The 15,143-nt window shown below is 39.9% G+C and overlaps 1 protein-coding gene across 5 annotated transcripts in view; it reads right to left on the bottom strand.

Moving 5' to 3' along the window:
• Positions 1-15,143, bottom strand: part of myh10 (myosin, heavy chain 10, non-muscle) — a 125,027-nt gene that overhangs the window by 64,926 nt on the left and 44,958 nt on the right. For 2 of the 5 annotated variants that reach the window (XM_038273494.1, XM_038273495.1), the window contains 4 exons: positions 13,594-13,696; positions 13,341-13,370; positions 11,404-11,418; positions 8,387-8,404 (listed from right to left, as the gene is read on the bottom strand). In XM_038273494.1, coding sequence (XP_038129422.1) covers positions 8,387-8,404; positions 11,404-11,418; positions 13,341-13,370; positions 13,594-13,696 — 166 coding nt within the window. The remainder of the gene's footprint in view (positions 1-8,386; positions 8,405-11,403; positions 11,419-13,340; positions 13,371-13,593; positions 13,697-15,143) is intronic. The other 3 variants (XM_038273497.1, XM_038273496.1, XM_038273498.1) reach the window with 3 other exon arrangements.

The raw sequence follows: 15,143 nt of genomic DNA, 5'->3' as shown, positions 1-15,143 counted from the left end.
GTGTTACTTCTTTGTGTATTATGTTTTTTTTTTTTCTTCAAGTTTTTAGTTAAGTTCCTGGTTCATTTCCTGACTCTTGGAGGCCAGTGAATTGAGAGGGTTTGGTGTTTGTCTCCTGATTGTGTCCCAGCTCTTTTCCGTTGAGCCATCGGGGTTTTGGCTCGGAAAGTGGGGAAAGTCTGTTTTAGTCCCATAATCCTGGCTCCAAGGTAGAGACCAGTTTAAAGTTTGGCAATTATTCTGGTATCACATCTTGTCTATGTTCCTCTCTACCACTGTCCCTGCCTGTCTCAATCTGAGCGTGTCTGTCTGAGCTCGCTGCTGGACCCGTATAACTCTGAACCTGCCTGAACGCTCTGTGGATTCCTGGAACCCTGGATCCGTCTGTTCCTGTTTGGATCAGAATCTCTGGTCGGTCTACAGACTCCTGGATCTCTGAACTGTCCAGTTCTGAACTTTCTCTTACCTGGATCGGATTCCTGCCTGCTCACCGGGGTTGCTAACCTGACTCCACCAGATGGATTTGCTCCGCATATCCATCTGGAAACCTTCCGTTGAAGTAATTTTGGCAACGGGCGAAAATACTGGTTAGCTGATTGGCCTATGTTGGTGATAGACGGGCCAAATAAACCAATCAGATCAACGAAGCATATGACGTACTAACAGAGCGACGACGAGGAGGAGCCAATTGATAGATCAAACTCTTGCTGAAACCAGTCGGGAGAAGAGCAAAAACATCTTTTCCTCTGAGAAAAGCCTCCAGAGCAGTGTTTTGCTCTTCTTTCAGTGAAGAAATACTCTGTAATTCCGATAAAACTTGCTTGATAGCCACGCTAACACTAGTTTCATCGACTGAAGCCGCCATGTTCTTTAGACTGAACTGTCACGCTTCTCGTTGCGTCACACCTCAACCCGCCTCAAAGCCAACGCTGATTGGACGTTCGTTTGGTGAACGGCTCCAAATTTTCTTCAACGGAGAGTCTCCAGACTGATTAGCGAGTGAAACCTTGAAAGCTCGCGAGATCAGGATGTTCTCACGAGGCTATGGGGTTGCTGCATTGGGGACACTTCAGATGGGTCAGCGCCACATCTTGTTTGGCATCGGTTGGATCTTGCCTTCCTCGAAGAGGATGGACTGAACCTCTAAACCAGGTAAGGGACTCACTCGGATAATCATCTTCTGTCAAATGATCGTGGTCACTTCCCTGTGTTTCTCCCTCCATGGTGTCAAGTTATCGGGCAGAGCCCCGCTCCCCTTCTGCATCCACTGCGGTCCGCTTATCCTCAGCAGCCCGCGTTTCTGTTCTGTATCGTTTCTGTCATTAAACGTTTTGGAACTTCCCATTGTCTGACTCGCCTTGAATACCGGGTCTATCTGTCCTCAATGAGGCAAACTTTTAATCGCCTGAAATGAATGCTTAACTTCAGTTTTGATAAATAACAAAAATTACTTTTTTCAAAGCCTATTTAGTATGAAAACAAAAACTAAATTTCCTAAAATGTATTTCTGTGCTGGATGTACGATATAAAGAAAATCAGATGAACATATCTGTTCATTTCTTGTATTGCTGCGCATTATTTGGTGGTTATTCAAGGAATGAAATCTCTAAATATGAAGTTCTGCTGAAATAAAAGCAGATTAAGCACACATTAATCAGACAACAGACAGAGGTCAGTGTTTTTATTCAAGCTGCACATTTTAGAAAAGCTGAATAAACAAATAATGGATTAGGGGCTTGTTTTGACAGGTGTTTCCTCTCCGTTTCCATCTAAACCTCACTGTGGACTTTATGACGGCCTGAGAATCCATAATGGCTGAGAATATTTCTCCTCTTGTGGCAAAAGAAGCATTCTCCAGTTCTGAGAGAGACCTCCACACTCTGAAGGGTTGAGTAAGCCATTTTCCATGAAAGGAGAACTGAGGCATCAGCATCTCACTGGGGATGGGAGATATTTAATGCCGCGTTTGGCCGACTAGTGTGACTGGCTGCTTTTGGGTGAAATCTTGAGCTGCTGGAATGCAGCAGGACTCCATCGGAGCAGCTGTACAGCCCACAGGGGACAGATAATTCAAACCAGAGGACTCTGTTTTACATAAGCAGAGGCCTGTAGTTCTGCATGATGGCAGAAAACCTTCCCTGGAAACCTCGTTTCATCCGTAGGGCGAAACAGAGGGCACGTTTTTAACACTGGTGGGCTTCCACAGGTAGCTTCATGAGGAGGCTGAATTTTAGCGACAGTAAAATGGTCTAGAACAGTAAAAAAAAAAAGAAAAAAAATAGTTTTCCCTCCTATTGAGACGCCTTGTCACTCCTTTTGATTCATGCATTTTCCTCCCTGAACTCCTAAAACTAGATCTCTTTTAAAAAGCAGGTTTCTTGGCAAACTGTGCAGCAGGACTTTGGGACAGATTTAGGAGACCCAAAGCGGATCAGTCATAACTGTCCCATTAAATCTGCTGAGGAAGAGCCGAGCTGTGTTTGCGTTTTCACCTCTCCAACATCTGCTGCAGAGGTCGCGGGTCCGAAAAATATTCCAAGTTATTCTATTTTTTTTTTCCCTCCAGAAGGAAGGGAAATAAGAACAGGAACTTGTCCGTGTGGAAAACTCATTTAGGGCAGATGATTATGCAGAGAAGTCCAAGCAGGTTCTGCTTGAGCTACAATGATGAGTGATTAAGATGGGCGAAAGTGAGGACCAGTGAAGCTCTTAACTTCAAACCAATAAAGGCTAAAGATCTAAAGGATTTGACTTTGGACCAGGGTTCCTACAGCATAAGGCAAATTAAATTCAAGACTTTTTAATGCCACTTGAATTAAAAATTTAAGACCAAATTCACAAGAGACACAAGAAAAACCTGCTTGCAACAACTTTACCCAAAGGTTTATATCAGGGCTGCAACTAACGATTATTTTAAAAATCGATGAATCGGCCGATTATTTTTTTGATTAATCGATGAATCGGACAAAAATATTTTTTATATTAATCTCTTTATTCCAAAATAAACATTTTAGACAGAACAAACAAGCACACAAGTACAGGTTGCTCATTAACTGTCCTGGTGCAATATGAAAAATAAATGTTTGTGTTAAAACTACGCAAACTTACATGAGAAATGTAGCTGTACATCCACAAAATATAGGGTACTTTGTTTCATATAGCGCAAAAAAAGACATTTTTGTTTTTAAAAGCCCCTAAGGGGTTCAAACAACAGGCCCCCCATTTCAACAAATGAGTTTTTTTAGACTAGAAGAGTTCTGCCTTTTAAGACAGGAAAGTATAGCAGTTAAAGTTGCTACTTGAGAAAATACTGAACCATAGAGATAAAAATAGCCCTGTGATTCAAATTATAAATTGTATTTGGAATAAAAATGAGAGAACTAGGGGTGCTAAAAAACACATCCTCCAAAGACAGATATTTACATGGGAATGTGGCAGATAATTAATTGACATATTACTGATCTTGCTGGATTTTATTCTGCTTTACTTCCATAAATTACAGGATCTTCTTTACTTTATCTTTGCCAGAAGATTTAAACTTTAAAAGTCTTGCCCTCATAATTTGCAAGTTAATTTATTTATAAAGTAAATGTAAACGCTGCTTAAGCTAATTCAAATGAAATTAAAAGTAAAATAAGTAGCCAACCTTATCACTGTCTGTAACCTACTAACACGGTAAGGAAAGCATCAGATGAGCTACCTGAGAAACTAACGTTACGTTTCCCCACTTTAAAACCAAACAAACATGGTGGTTCCGTGCCATGTTAATTTGTTTTTACAAAAGTTGCATGTTATGACTTTTTTCACTGTACAAAGCGCAGGCTATTTTAATTATTGTGATCAATTTGCGCCGTCAATCCCGGTGCATGCGTGCTTCATTTGCAGTCTCGATGCTGAGGGTAAACATCCTGCGGCTCTGACTGCAGCGCTGAGAGGGATTCCTGCGGGAGCGGTGGGAGGCGCCCCACGGCAGAGTAGGAACAATACATGCTTTCAGGTAAGAGTCTCCAAAAGCCGCCAGTGACACCGAAAAAAGTCGCCAGATTTGTCGCTAGTCGCTTTTTTGAAAAATAGTCGCTGGAGGGGTCTGAAAAGTCGCTGAGTTGGCAACACTGCACCTGCAGCGCTGACTCGCTCTGCCGTATTTTTTTTCTTCCCCCGTTTCAGTCAAGTGGATGTGATGACGGCGGCGGCGGATGACGCATTAATCGCGCGACACAATTAATCGATGATTAAATTCGTTGCCAACGCTTTTAAAAGTCGATTTTTATCGATTTTATCGATTCGTTGTTGCAGCCCTAGTTTATTTTAACATAAACCACTGCACTAATGTTTCAAATGTTGAAAAGCTTCCCATACAGGAAGAAAGCTAAAAACACACAAATGACAGATATATTTGAACAATTATTTAACTGAATTCACAAACTTTGTTTTAGCAGGGAACAAAACAAATCAGTTTTAAAGCCCCAACATAACCAGTGCTAAGTCTTTTTTGCAGCTATTTTTCTTTGTATGGTTTTCTTAGTATGTTTGATTTGGTGATAAGTGGAGGCGTTGCAGAGACAAGGGTGGAACTAAACTGAGAAATACCGGCTGTTTCTCTGTAACTCCATTTTAACGCTTTGTGTTTCGTGCTTCGCATGTGCGACTCCACTGCCTTAATTCCCATCGTTCTGAGCTTGAATGACTTCTTGCACTAAATCCACTGAGCCTCATGTATGTTCCCTGGTTTTAGCCATGGAGGAAACTCTTGGCTGGAGACAATTTTGGTTACATTTACACTTGCTCATATTTTCCAGACAAAAAGTTAATGGTGCATCTCCTAAATGTTTTCAATTTTAATGTTTTATTTAAATTACAAAAATAAATCGTAATAAAAATAATCCTATTGATGATGTTTTAAAAATTAAGACTTACGTAAGACTAATTTAAGATATTTTAATACCAATTAAGGCCTTAGTTTTATTTTGAAGAATTCAATGCCTTTTAAGACTTTTTGTTAAAAGCAGCCGAAAGGCAAATTCCTGCTTGCCCTACTGCAGCTCTAAGGATCCTTTCTTTACAGCTGAAGGTATACAGGTGCTGGTCATAAAATTAGAATATCATGAAAAAGTAGATTGATTTCAGTAATTCCATTTAAAAAGTGAAACTTGTATATTATATTCATACATTACATACAAACTCATATATTTCAGATGTTTATTTTGTTTAATTTTGATGATTACAAATGACAACAAATGAAAATCTCAAATTCATCATATCAGAAAATTAGAATATTACTGAAGACCAATAAAAACAAAGGATTTATAGAAATGTTGGCCAACTGAAAAGTATGAACATGAAAAGTATGAGCATGTACAGCACTCAGTATTTAGTTGGGCCTCCTTTGGCCTGTATTACTGCAGCAATGCGGCGTGGCATGGAGTCGATCAGTCTGTGGCACTGCTCAGGTGTTATGATAGCCCAGGTTGCTCTAATAGTGGCTTTTAGCTCTTCTGAATTGTTGGGTCTGGTGTATTGCATCTTCTTCTTCACAATACCCCATAGATTTTCTATGGGGTTAAGGTCAGGAGAGTTTGCTGGCCAATTAAGAACAGGGATACCATGGTCCTTCAACCAGGTACTGGTAGCTTTGGCACTGTGTGCAGGTGCCAAGTCCTGTTGGAAAATGAAATCTGCATCTCCAAAAAGTTGGTCAGCTGCAGGAAGCATGAAGTGCTCTAAAACTTCCTGGTATGTGGCTGCGTTGACCCTGGACCTCAGAAAACACAATGGACCAACACCAGCAGATGACATGGCACCCCAAACCATCACTGACTGTGGAAACTTTACACTGGACTTCAAGCAACGTGGATGAAGTGCCTCTCTTCTTTTCCTCCAGACTCTGGGACCTTGATTTCCAAAGGAAATGCAAAATTTACTTTCATCAGAGAACATGACTTTGGACCACTCACCAGCAGTCCAGTCCTGTTTCTCTTTAGCCCAGGCAAGACGCTTCTGACGCTGTCTGTGGTTCAAGAGTGGCTTGACACAAGGAATGCGACAGCAGAAACCCATGTCTTTCATACGTCTGTGTGTGGTGGTTCTTGAAGCACTCACTCCAGCTGCAGTCCACTCTTTGTGAATCTCCCCCACATTTTTGAATGGGTTTTGTTTCACAATCCTCTCCAGGGTGCGGTTATCTCTCTTGCTTGTACACTTTTTTCGACCACATCTTTTCCTTCCCTTCGCCTCTCTATTAATGTGCTTGGACACTGAGCTCTGTGAACAGCCAGCCTCTTTAGCGATGACCTTTTGTGTCTTGCCCTCCTTGTGCAAGGTGTCGATGGTCGTCTTTTGGACAACTGTCAAGTCAGCAGTCTTCCCCATGATTGTGTAGCCTATAGAACTAGACTAAAAGACCATTTAAAGGCTTTTGCAGGTGGTTTGAGTTAATTAGCTGATTAGAGTGGGGCACCAGGGGCCATCAATTTTGAACCTTTTCACAATATTCTAATTTTCTGATATGATGAATTTGAGATTTTCATTTGTTGTCATTTGTAATCATCAAAATTAAACAAAATAAACATCTGAAATATATGAGTTTGTATGTAATGTATGAATATAATATACAAGTTTCACTTTTTAAATGGAATTACTGAAATCAATCTACTTTTTCATGATATTCTAATTTTATGACCAGCACCTGTAAATCTTGTATAAGTAATTTCCATCCATTAATCAAAAGTCCAAAAAGAAGTATGTTTATGTAAAATGCATTAAATACTTTAAGTGGTTATTTTTCATTGTGTTTCTATCAGCAGGGTGTTGGACAACCTGGAGCCCTTTAAACTTAAGACAATGAAGCAGGTTAAAGTCGTAGGGAAGCGGCCGTTCCAACCGTTGCATTTCCGAATTCTCCTGAGTGGTGCATGACTTAATACGAGTGAAGTTAGCAACAGCTGATCGTTGCATCTAAGGGCAGAAGAAGCCATGCTTTTCTGTGTACAGTACAAATGTAAGAGGGCAGTAATCCAAGAAGGGCTTTGTAAATAAAAGTGTACCAATGACACTGACTTTCGTAGCGAAGTCAGTGTCATGTGTACAGGTCAATGTGATGTGTCATAGGAAAGCAGCTTTTCTGACCGTTGCATTTCCGAATTCTCCGAGTGGTGCACGACTTTACACAAGTAAATAAAGTGAATGTGATTGGTCGTTTATCAAGGGGGCAGGATTGTTGTGGCGGAAGGTTTGCAAGCATTTTGGTTTTGGCCGGTTTGTCAGAAGCATCTTGCTAACCAGTTAGCAACTTAGTGCTAGCAGGTTCCCAATGGGAAATTCCATTGGGACCAAGCAGCACTAAATTGGTGACTTAGAAACGACACTGTCAAGGAACGCTATGGACAGCGGAAACATGCAAGAGGAGGAGAGTTTAGTGTCGGAGGTCGTGGATGAGTCTCCTCCGTCATCCATTTTTTATTTAGAGGAGGAAAGCGGGGATGAAGATGTTGTGGAAGAGGACGCCAGGGCGGCAGAAGCTTGGTTTGGTGTAGAAGGCTTCCAGCCGTACATGTTTGAGCCCTTGCCTCACAACGCTGCCAGTTCTGTTAGCTCTACGCCTGCCGAAGACACAGACGTCCATCCCCGTGAACACTGGGACGCAACTCAATGGGAAAGGAAAGGATTCTGATTTCAACCGTTGCGTATATTAGCTGCGACATATGAATCAAGATGCTATGACCGAAAAATAAGATTGAGAGATGACCGTTGATATGACTGGCCGAATTTAGGTGTTCAGGCTGACGTAGAACTAACTGGCCTGCATAATATAACGAGAAAAAAACACAGATTTTAAGTAAGGATTTTCTTTTTTTTTTATAGAAATTTTCTACATTTTGGGACAATATGGTCTGATAAAGAGTAGATTTATATACACGTTTAAGCCAGAATGAGTTGACATTTAAATATGACTTCCCTACAACTTTAAGGGAGCTTGATGCTACAGCAATTACTGCTAAAGAAACCTGGAAGTTTAGAATCAGGAAGAAGCAAACAGGTTATGCGAACATGCTGGATGGAATGGTGATCCTTTCTATGAACGCTGAGAGATTAATAATAAAGAAAAGTGTTAAAAGTCTTGTAGAACAAAGCTTCTTTGTTTGTTTCTACAAAAGGACGTTGCACAGAGTCAGCTGTTCCTTTAAAAAAAATAATAATAAAAGGTTGAAAATAACCGAGTGAGATTTAAGCAATGCATGCAACACAGCCGGTGAAGGAAGGTAGAAAACATCCAGTCCTGAAGTCTAACAGTTTATAGAGTTTTTATATCAAGCAGGCAGCAGCAGAGTGAGGAAAGCACCCCTTTCATGTTTAATCAGGGAAATCTGAGAAACTCAATGTTACTCACATAAAACAGGGGTCCACTCTGTAGGGTATGAGAAGATTCAATTGTTAAAATAAACCAGAAATATTCAAATGAACTGATTTTGTGGAGACAAGTAAATCTGTAGTTATAGCAGAACATTTCTAAATGACAGATTAACATCTAGGCACAACCTGCAGTCGTCTAGGAATGGAAATAGTATCAGTTTTAGTTAGAATAGCTCAGATGTGTGTTATTCTGATGCCAGACAGCAGCAGGCTGCCTGGTGTACAAGTTAGAGGCTGGTAGCATGCTAGCTGAGATGTAAATTTATGAGAACCTGTAGAGTCCGCTCAGATGCTTTTTATTCCAAATTAGAGTTCCCCTGCTAAAGATGTCTAAAAGTATTCAAGTATTCAAGCATAATCTCACACTAAAATGTTGGAAAAATCTAACAGAAGTACAAATATACAGTAGTAGCCATTCAAAACTTCCCCACTTTCCTTGATGGGCCCTTGCCTGGTCCCCTACAGTTCCTTTTTAAACATCTAAAATATTCTGTCATGATTTGTGGACATCAAGATCTAAAGAGAAGCATCATCAGACCCTGTAATTCAGTGAACGTGGCTGGAAGTTGGAGGGGATTTTGCTGCCATTCGGCTGGCTTTTGTACGGTGCAAAACACATTTACAATTCAAAAACACATTAACAAATAAAAAACAAAAAAACATTTGAAGAAACAAAATTATATTTTATGAAACAAATGTATTTTTGAAAAAAAAGTTTAAATTTTTAAAAACAAATTTACATTTTAGCAAACAAATTCACATTTTAAATCAGTTCGATTTTAGGTGAGAGAAAGTTTCATTTTAGAGAAAAAAAAAATACATTATAGGGAAACAAATTTACATCTAAAAAATAATTGACCGTTCGGAAACACTTGTACAAGTGCAAAGACAAAACTGCAAGTGGCAAAACACAGTTACATAGCCAAAAACAAATTAACAAAAGACGGCTACACGGAAAGGGAATGTCCCAGTGGCCGGATGTGACGTCACGATTACCCTGACTTGTAGTACAAACAGCTCAATCTGTAGTCCTCCTGCTTCATGTGAAAATGTGAATTTGTTTCCTAAAATGTATATTTGTTTTTAAAAATTTAAACTTTTTTTTTTCAAAAATACATTTGTTTCATAAAATATAATTTTGTTTCTTCAAATGTTATTTTGTTTTTTATTTGTTAATGTGTTTTTTAATTGTAAATGTGTTTTGCACTTCTCAGCCACCGTACTTTTGACTGGGAAGGACTATTTCAAATGGCTGCTACTGTATAATCTGCTGGTGAGGATTCTTAAGTCATCCAGGTCATAGTCATTCCAAAGAAGTTAGAAAACAATCCACTGGACTTTGTTTCCAAGTTTGAAGATGTTTAGCTTCCCATATAGGAAGCTGTTTTAACCCCCACACCCTTTCCAGGGGAACAGAAGACCTCACCTATTCAGCCAGGCCAACAATTCCATTTAACTACCCCCTTTCAGAGACATAGACAGGTATGGGGCATTGCAGGCTGACAAAGAAACAAAACGACCCCCATTCCAAAGGGTGGACCCGTCCGTCCGTTTGTTTGTATTTGCATGTTTTCTAAAAGGCTTAGATGTGCTACTCTATAAAGCAGGGGTAAACAATTTAAAATCAGCCAATAAAGGTCCAAAGACTTTTATAATTATAATCCGTCACTTTAAACAGCATTTGACACTGAAATAAAATGCAGGTGTTTATGCATCCATGTTATACTTCCAGTTTAATATCTAAAGTGCTTTTTGAAACAATCTCTGATATATAGACGATTTCCTGACTTTAATATCTTTTATAAAACACCTGAATGTACCGTTTTTTTTCCTTTCTTTCTCTTTTCTGTCTTAATGTTGGTAGTGGACTTTAGGCTGCCCTGCAAGGCTTTAAACCTGGGTTTGAATGGAGACTAAGCCATTCTCAAGCACATATCAAGGAGCTCATTTTGAGCCTGGATCCAGATTTATTGTTGATTCTGTTCATGGTGGAGAATCCTGCTTCACAGCAGCAGGTTGAGCCAAACATCCTCTAAATGTGCAGGGTCATCTTTGAGCACGCCATTTCACTTTTCTTTCACCAGTTCACCGCAGTTCTTCCAGCAGTCCACACTTTCTCTGCTCTCTTTTTCTCATGGTCTTCTCCTTCTTTCCCATCGCCCGGCTTGCCACAGGTTTGCCTGCTGTGTCTAAAAGTAGCAGCAGCAGCAACCCAGACTGACAGCTCATTGGCTCATTTCGATCACGTGCAGCCTGGAGCCGGACGCTCCCCAGGGCTTTACCGTATTAACAGGAGAAGCGGAGGTGGTGAAGTTAGTTACTGTTGTCATACAACATTAAATTATTTATTGGTTGGGTCTGGATTAGCCAGCAGGTGGGTCCGGTCTGCTATTCCGTAATCTCTGGTATAAAGCCTCAAACTCAACATTATTTCTGACATTTTGAATTGAAAAAGCTTCCTGGATGGGAAGCGAAACGTCTTGAAACTTGGAAACAAAGTCCAGTGGATTGTTTTGAACTTTTTTGAAATATTCAATCTGAACTATTTTAGAGCACATTTCCTCAGTAACTTTTAAAAACACCGTGATACTGTAAACATTTATTTGAACAGAATATTGATCTAAAAACATGCAGCCTAAACAACAGATCAAGGTTTTTAGTGTGAGATTATGCTGCTCAAATAAAGAAAAAAAATCTATTCTATTTTCAAGCATTTGACTCGTTTATCAGGGGGACCAATATAGGTGAATTCTGCTTTACGCAAGTTTAGTGTTCAACAGTTTAGAAAACAAACGTGCAGATTTAGCTGTAATTGTGACCTCAAAGCACACGATGACAGCTGAGGCTTCACTGCGGCTTGCAGTCCTAACTATGACATGCACATCAGTTTGTTTCACACGACGAATACGGCAGGCACAACATAAGTACAGCACAGTGGAGAAGAACACAACAGCAAGACGGTGAGTGATCATGCTAATTTGAACATTTACTTACAACTGCATTTTGGGCCTGATAAAGACAGAGAATAGATTCTAAGAAAGTTTTCATTACAGGCATTTAAAATCATCTGAATTATTAATTTACTCCATGTTTGCTTTGCATTCAAAATGCAAAGAGATATGAGTCAAAGTTGCTTTAAAGGAAAAGTCCAGTTATATTCAGAATTAAAACTTCTGAGAGTTCTTTAAATCTGAAATGATTCCATCCTGTTCAATAAATGATCAGTGTTTTTAATTCAGAGTAATTTTCATTTGAATGTGCTTTACTGGAGGCATCCATGTTTGTCAAAGAACACTACTGCCACCTACTGGTTAGTGACGTCACGGTGCGGTATCGGCTGTTGATCAAGTCCCAGTGCTGTATCTGGTGTTTGTCACAACGCGCTATTATCCAAGTCATCTTGAAAACATTCTTCTTCCAAATGTTGGCTACATATTACGGGTTTTTTCTCTGGCCAGAAGTTTGATGGCAAATCCTCCCTCTTCAAGTTGGCGATCCAACGACCAACCCGTCCGTGGAGGATCAGGAATCAGAAAGGTGGAATAACTCTTTTTTTTCACTTTTACCCGATGTATTCCAGCATCCAGCTGCCATGCACGTGGGCATTGTCAGTTTCACTATAGCTCTGGTGAATTTCAATGGTGAAGTCCTCTGGAAATCTTCAATAATTGTTGTTGATTGCAGATGTGTCTAGTAGTTCCCATTGATTTAGCTTGGAAAGCGGGGAGAATGGCGCTAGGCTTACCGCACCGTGACGTCACTGCTGGAAGATGGCAGGAGGGAGGGGCTACTATATTTGGGCAAAAATGGCCGCTCCCAGACTCAGCGATCGTGACCGATTAACACTAAATTAATTAAATCACCGCAAATGTATTATGTTTAGGTATAACAGGGTTCCTACAGCATAAGCCAAGTTAAATTCAAGACTTTTTAATGCCACTTGAAATAAAAATTTAAGACCAAATTCACAAGAAACACAAGAAAAACCTGCTTGCGACAACTTAACCCAAAGGTTTATTTTAACATAAACCACTGCACTAATGTTTCAAATGTTGAAAAGCTTCCCATACAGGAAGAAAGCTAAAAACACACAAATGACAGATATATTTGAACAATTATTTAACTGAACTCACAAACTTTGTTTTAGCAGGGAACAAAACAAATCAGTTTTAAAGCCACAACATAACCAATGCTAAGTCTTTTTTGCAGCTATTTTTCTTTGTATGGTTTTCTTAGTATGTTTGATTTGGTGATAAGTGGAGGCGTTGCAGAGACAAGGGTGGAACTAAACTGAGAAATACCGGCTGTTTCTCTGTAACTCCATTTTGACGCTTTGTGTTTCGTGCTTCGCATGTGCGACTCCACTGCCTTAATTCCCATCGTTCTGAGCTTGAATGACTTCTTGCACTAAATCCACTGAGCCTCATGTATGTTCCCTGGTTTTAGCCATGGAGAAAACTCTTGGCTGGAGACAATTTTGGTTCCATTTACACTTGCTCATATTTTCCAGACAAAAAGTTAATGGTGCATCTCCCAAATGTCCCGGCCGCAACAACGCTTTATTGGTTCCGCTATCGGGACGGAACCAATAATGGAGAGCCGTTATAAAAAAAAAAAAAAAAAAAAAAGCTCAATTTTAACATTTTATTTAGATTACAAAAATAAATCATAATAAAAATAACCCTATTTATGATGTTTTAAAAATTAAGACCTACGAAAGACTGATTTAAGACATTTTAATACCAATTAAGGCCTTAGTTTTATTTTGAAGAATTCAATGCCTTTTAAGACTTTTTAAGGACCCGCTGGAACCCTGTATAAATAATGATCCATTGATTATTCCTTGCTGACTGAATTTTTCCTTTAATTGAAAGGACTTTTTTAGGGAAGCATGCAAATAAACAGGATATTTAAAAAAAAAGTAGACTTGCCTGTAGCTTCACTGGTTTGGGGGATTCAGGCTGTTGGTTATAAATAAAAAAAACATATAAATTGTTAAAGAATTGTACACAGTTTTGGCATATAAAGCGATGAATAATTGAGTAATACAGCTGCATATTTTCTGTCATGTTACCAAAACTTATCTCATCTGTCTGCAGAGACCCAGATAGTTAGAGGACTGAATCATTGGTTACTGCAGAGCGTAAAGTCAGGGATATTCGGTGGCTCTGCTGCAGGACTCACAGGAATGTTGTGGTCTCTTCTTCCTTTGTGGGAGGAAGCAACATGTGCGAGGTACTGGATGACCTTCTTGGTGTTTTCCGTCTTACCGGCTCCTGACTCGCCCCTGCAAGGCAAAGGAAGACAATCAATAGAGAAACAGGCCTTCCCAAATGAAGCCATATTAATAAGGTACCATCAGATAATCATTGCAGTTTTTTCTTATTGTTTTTTGCATATTTTTCAGGTATATCCCTCCACCTTAAAGATATTTGCCTCCCCGAAAAACAGATGTCAGCTATCATCTCTGTCTTTTTCTGCTGTATATTTTCTACATTTTGCAGCTGTGGCTTCTGGCATTCTTCTTCCTCCTTTGCCACATAGATACACTGGCTTAGCAAAAATCCTCCAAAATGTTCCCAAGGCCTTGAAATCCCAAATGTTTGGCACAGAAGCTCAGGCTTAAAGCGTATCCGAGGTTTTACAGACAGTGCACATTTGCATAGGCCAACTATGTGCTAGATATTGTTTTGCTTTCACTCGGCCATAATGGAAGTGTGAGAGCTGTTTAGTCCTTGACTTTGGTCAAAGGCCCATGTTTATAGTCCGTAAACAGGAAATACTGAGCTCCTCTTCATTTGTGAGGCTAATAGTTAGCGTTTAAACAGTAGCTGCAATGATGTTGATCAGTAAATCTCACCAATATCAGATATACTTATGAACATCGACCAAAACTGTTTTTTTTTTTTCCATACCCTTACTTCCCATAATCAGGACAAAAGTAGTGTTGTAAAAAAAGACAAAAAGTTAGGATCATTCCACCTCAAAATGCAGGAAATAGCATTTCAGAGAGTATAAATTTAATATTTTCCAGGAGGGAGGATACCAACTCTAACCTGACTCCGCCAGATGGATTTGCTCCACATATCCATCTGGAAACCTTCCGTTGAAGTAATTTTGGGAAGGGGCGAAAATACTGGTTAGCTGATTGGCCTATGTTGGTGATAGACGGGCCAAATAAACCAATCAGATCAACGGAGCATATGGCGTAACAGAGCGACAACAAAAACACAACCACAAGCCAGGCTACTCTTGCCAAAACCAGTCAGGAGAAGAGCAAAAACATCTTTTCCTCTGAGAAAAGCCTCCAGAGCAGTGTTTTGCTCTTCTTTCAGTGAAGAAATACTCTGTAATTCCGATAAGCTTGCTCGATAGCCACGCTAACGCTAGTTTCATCGGCTGAAGCCGCCATGTTCTTTAGACTGAACTGTCGCGCTTCTCGTTGCGTCACACCTCAACCCGCCTCAAAGCCAACGCTGATTGGACGTTCGTTTGGTGAACGGCTCCAAACTTTCTTTAACGGAGAGTCTCCAGACTGATTAGCGAGTGAAATCTTGAAAGCTCGCGAGATCAGGATGGTCTCACAAGGCTACTGTGACTTTTCAAACTGATACAAACTCTGAGCGGTGAGTCCTGCTATGGCGGCAGATAGTAAATAAAAGTTGCAATTTTCAGCCACAAAGATGATGATCCTGTCAGAAGGACTGCCCTTAATTCAGTCCATGGATTTTCAA

This window comes from Cyprinodon tularosa, unplaced genomic scaffold (assembly GCF_016077235.1).
Source record: "Cyprinodon tularosa strain WSP-4 unplaced genomic scaffold, ASM1607723v1 ctg874, whole genome shotgun sequence".
Classification (NCBI taxonomy): domain Eukaryota; kingdom Metazoa; phylum Chordata; class Actinopteri; order Cyprinodontiformes; family Cyprinodontidae; genus Cyprinodon; species Cyprinodon tularosa.
The sequence above is the reverse complement of the archived record's forward strand: the minus strand, read 5'-3'. Positions and strand labels throughout refer to the sequence as shown.